Source organism: Galeopterus variegatus, unplaced genomic scaffold (genome assembly GCF_000696425.1).
Source record: "Galeopterus variegatus unplaced genomic scaffold, G_variegatus-3.0.2 Scaffold13, whole genome shotgun sequence".
Lineage (NCBI taxonomy): Eukaryota > Metazoa > Chordata > Mammalia > Dermoptera > Cynocephalidae > Galeopterus > Galeopterus variegatus.
The window spans coordinates 1,299,307-1,303,969 of record NW_007726124.1 but is presented as its reverse complement, the minus strand read 5'-3'; the positions used below and the strand labels follow the sequence as shown (position 1 = coordinate 1,303,969).

At 40.1% G+C, this 4,663-nt stretch overlaps 2 protein-coding genes across 2 annotated transcripts in view; both read right to left on the bottom strand.

Moving 5' to 3' along the window:
- The window catches only part of LOC103609025 (glutathione S-transferase A2), a 34,305-nt gene extending 32,335 nt beyond the window's left edge, over positions 1–1,970 (bottom strand). The window contains exon 1 of the mRNA XM_008593482.1: positions 1,863–1,970. Within this exon, the coding sequence (XP_008591704.1) occupies positions 1,863–1,949 (87 nt within the window). The 5' untranslated portion in view covers positions 1,950–1,970. The remainder of the gene's footprint in view (positions 1–1,862) is intronic.
- Positions 1–4,663, bottom strand: part of GSTA4 (glutathione S-transferase alpha 4) — a 72,021-nt gene that overhangs the window by 6,230 nt on the left and 61,128 nt on the right. The gene's annotated exons all lie outside the window — the stretch shown is intronic.

Sequence of the window (4,663 nt, the reverse complement as noted above, 5' to 3'; positions counted from 1 at the left end):
GTGGTCTGAGAAGTGTTTTTCTCAGTGGCACCTCTAGAGGGCAGCACTCAACCGAGTCACATAGAAACCTACCAGCGTTTCCTGTTCAAACACCAGAAAAATGTCATTTTAATCCTGTGAAATGCTTGTTTTTCTATGTGGTCTGAGAAGTGTTTTTCTCAGTGGCACCTCTAGAGGGCAGCACTCAACCGAGTCACAGAAACCTACCAGCGTTTCCTGTTCAAACACCAGAAAAATGTCATTTTAACCCTGTGAAATGCTTGGATGTTCTTCTGGATGCTCCCACCTCTCATTTTAATCTCCTACTTACTTATCTGCATCCTCACAGGTATATGGGACTGCCCGAGGGCAAGGACCATGTCTGTTTTTTTCACTGGGTATCCCCAGGACCTAACACAGAACCTAACCTACTAGGTTCTCAACGAGATAATTGCTGAGTGAATGTTCTCACTCTTTCACATGCCGTTTATTGTAATCCACTCCCTACCCACACTCATGGTTTATATTTCACATCTAATCACATTTAGTTTCATTTATATTTTGCTTTGTTATGTAAATTTATAGCATGAATTAAAAACACACAGAAAATACTATGACCTTTGTTTCAGTCACCCAGCTTTAATAATTAACAACATGAGCCTATCTTGTTTCATCTATATGTCCAGCCTCTCTCCCCATCTGGATCTATTATGAAATAAATCTGAGGTATCATTATCTCATCCTAAATACTTCAATGTGCAACTCTAAAACATAAGAATTACTTAAAAAAATAACATCACACCTAAAATCACACACAAAATCACGCTAAAAAATTATCAATAGTAACTCTTTAATATCATCTAATATTCAGTCAATATTCAGCTTTCTAATTGCTATATAAGTGTCATCCATTATATTTTATAGTTTGTTTAAATCCAAATCTAAATAAGGTCCATACAGTGTGATTAGTTGACGTTTCTTTTTTTTCTTTTAAAAATATCTTTTAATTGTTTATGTGCTCTCTCATGGGCAGCTATTTAAAATTTTCATTTGGTCAAATCAATGCATTCTTTCCTTAAAAACTGGGGATATTTTTATTTAAGACAAGATTATTCACAGGTCATCTAGTATGGAAGTCTCCTGAATTAGAAAAGTACTTTGACTATTATATTATGACCAAAGGCAGAAACAGATGAAACAAGATTGGCTTGAACTGGTAATTATTACAGATGGGTGACTGAAACAAAGAGGATCATTGTATTTTCTGTGTATTCTTATACATGCTATAAATTCACATAATAAAAAAGTAAAATATAAATGAGTACAAAACTGTGCTATCTACCCTAAGTGAATCATTGTGTAGTATATGCATGTATTGAAACAACACACTATACCCCACAAATATATAGAAATAAATGTTAAAATATTTAAAATTAAAAAAATACATAATAACATACAACTTTATAAAAAAGTAAAATACATATGAGACTAAATGTGTTTAAAGTTAAAATATGAACCATAAATGAGTGTTGGGAAGGAGTGGATTAACAAACGTCATGTTTAAAAGTGAGTACATTCGGGCCGACCCTGTGGCTCACTCGGGTGAGTGCGGCACTGGGAGCGCAGCAGAGCTGGGAGCGCCGAGGCTGCGGGTTCGAATCCTATACAGGGATGGCCGGTGCTCTCACTGGCTGAGCGTGACGCGGGCAACACCAAGCCAAGGGTTACGATCCCCTTACCGGTGACACACATACACACACACAAAAAAGTGAATACATTTATTCAGCAATTATCTTGTTGAGCACCTAGTGGGTACCAGGTTCTGATTAGAAAAGTATAGTCAATTTTAGATCCGAGTTAAGATGATCTAATTCAGAGCCTACCTCCACTCCAGCTGCAGCCAGGAGCCACCGGGTGGATTCCATTCTGCCCCGTCCATTGAAGTAGTGAAGCTTGGGCTTCCCCGCCATGATAGCAGTCTCCTGGCTTCTCTAAGCCTGAATGAATGAATGAAACGATGGCATCAAAGATGTACTGTAGGATGCATGGTTGCACAGGACCAACAATACAGAGGGAGCGAGTATCTGCATTCTCACCGCAGAGTTGGAGGAGTCCCAGGAAGGCCTTCCTTGGCCCATATTCTCACCCATCGGTGGCCACCAGTGTAAAATTGCATGGAACAAGTCTCATGTTGCCATCTGTCCTCACCTTGAGGACCTAAATAAACCAACCTAGATCCTACACAGGTGAAGACCCCGAGAGCTTGGGAGGGGGCCTTGAAACCAGAGGACATCACTGACAGGAGAAGACAGAGGAGGCAAAGTCACTCCGCTCTACGGCTGTTAGGCTGTATTTGTTCATAAGTGTTAACTGGGGCTTAGTCTTGCCCTGACTGGTACCAAAACCTAAATTCTCCTCACAGAAGGTGCTTGTTTCTCTTTTCTATTGGAATTTTATATTTTTCCACTGCTGGGTAAATTTTATTTTACAGTCTAGAAAAACGATTGTTTCTGCATTAACTTTTAATATAAGGAAAGGAATTAACATTGGTTTGGTGTCTATGACACAATAGGCAATTTCTCATTTTTATCCTCATTTAACCATTATAAAAATTACCTGATCTTGTTAGTATTCTAAGTTTACAGTTGAGGTTACTGATATTTACAGAGCTTATGCAACATGGTGAACCTTGCATTCAAACACAAAGTTTTTGAAATTCAAAATTTCAAATCAGTCTTGGAGCTTCTCTATACTAATGTTTTGCAAACTTTGGGTCATGACCTATTAGCGGGTTGTGAAATCAACCAGTAGATTCTGAGCAGCGTTTTTAAGTTGCCGTATAATATCACCATGTATAATATGTGGTAAGAGTAAGTATTTTTTGGTAAAACTTTAATTTTAGTTACATTTTTGTTGTGTGTGAGTGTGTTTGTGACTGTGTGCTCTGGGTCATTTTAAAATATAAGAAATGCATTTAACTAGGATAAGCCAAAGAAGTTTGACAGCTGCTGCTCTTTTCTGAAGTTTTTCTGCACTATTGACATTTGGGCTGGGTAATTCTTTGTTGTGGGCGGCTGTCCTGCACTGGAGGATATTTACTAGGCAGCACCCCTGGCCTCACTGGGTGCAGTAGCACAGTGCTATGTCCCCAGCCCCAATCATAACAATCAAAAACCTCTCCAGACATTGCCAAATGACCTCTGGGGGACAAAGTCACTCCTGGCTGAGAATCGCTGCTCATTCCAAGATGCTTAGAATAGCACATATGTGGGAGCCAAAGAGAGCACCTCACACAATGACTAGGCAGGTGCAGCAATGGTGTTAAGCAAATTTAATCAGTGGTATAAGTACAAAAGCACAGGATTCATTAAAAACCAAGGCTTCAATTGTCTCCACTTAGGGTGGGACAATTTCAGTCTCAATTTCAGTCACCAGACCACTAGTCAGAAAGCATTTAAACAATTTTTTGCAAGATTTTGTGGTTGTTGACTTTTTAGCACAAATGTGTTTCTCTTTACACAATAGTTATATTTCAAAAAAGATATGTGAAACTTGAATTTTTATTTGTCAAAATAGTTTAAATGTTCCAGGGGAACTTTTATTTATTTATTTTTTTGTTTTTTTGCCACCTTATTGCTGGTGCACTTGTAAATGTATTTCTCTCTTTAAGAAGTTTTATTTGAACTTCCTAACTCACACTCATTGAGCAGTTTCTGTGTAACAAGCATTGGTGAAGGCTGCCAGGGAACAAGAAACGAGTCTGATTTGGTCCCTGCCCTAAAGGGGTTTAGATCTAGTCAGAAAGACAGGCTTGTGGAGAACAGGCAGAGCAGAATGTGCTCGGCCATGACTCCACATTATGGGTTCCTGGGAATCCCAACCCAAGAATCACGACTCTTAGCCAAGCAGGTCAGAGCAAGGTGGGAAAGCTGCCAGGCTAAGGAAACCGAGGACCCGGCCCCTCTGCCCGGGTGGCTTCCTGCCTTCCAGGATAGCATCATCCAAACCCAGTGGATTTTCTACCTACCCCTTAGTTGTAGCAAGGTGGGAAAGCTGCCAGGCTAAGGAAACCGAGGACCCGGCCCCTCTGCCCGGGTGGCCTCCTGCCTTCCAGGATAGCATCATCCAAACCCAGTGGATTTTCTACCTACCCCTTAGTTGCCTGCCTTCTTACCCTTAGATTATGGTTGCCCATTGAGGTTGTCCAAAAATCAGTCTGTAACATATTATAAAGTGCTCATTCTCCGTTACTATTTCTATATCGTCTCCCATAGTCACTATTTTTTTTTTCCTGTGTATTCATTCTGTTTTGCCTTGGACAGCTCTAACACAAATGGGACTTTTCACAGGGTATCTTTGAGATTCTGAGGCTTTCCCATTTATGACCTTTGTTTTATTCTTTTTATGTTGGCAATTATTCCAGGGCACTACTGATTCTCATGATGTTATATCCTACCCGGTGATTTCATGTGCCTTATTATATGCACTACTGATGTATCTAGCTCTGCCCTCAGACTTCCCCACTTACAGAGCTAGAAAGGATCTGAGGAGTCATCCAGCCCTTCCTCATGTTTGTGATGATTGTGTTGAACCCCAGAGAGAGCGTGATTTGCCAGCTAGCTAGTTAGTGACAAAGCCTGGATTACAATCTAGTTTTTCTGACATTCATACTAGCTTCTTCCTG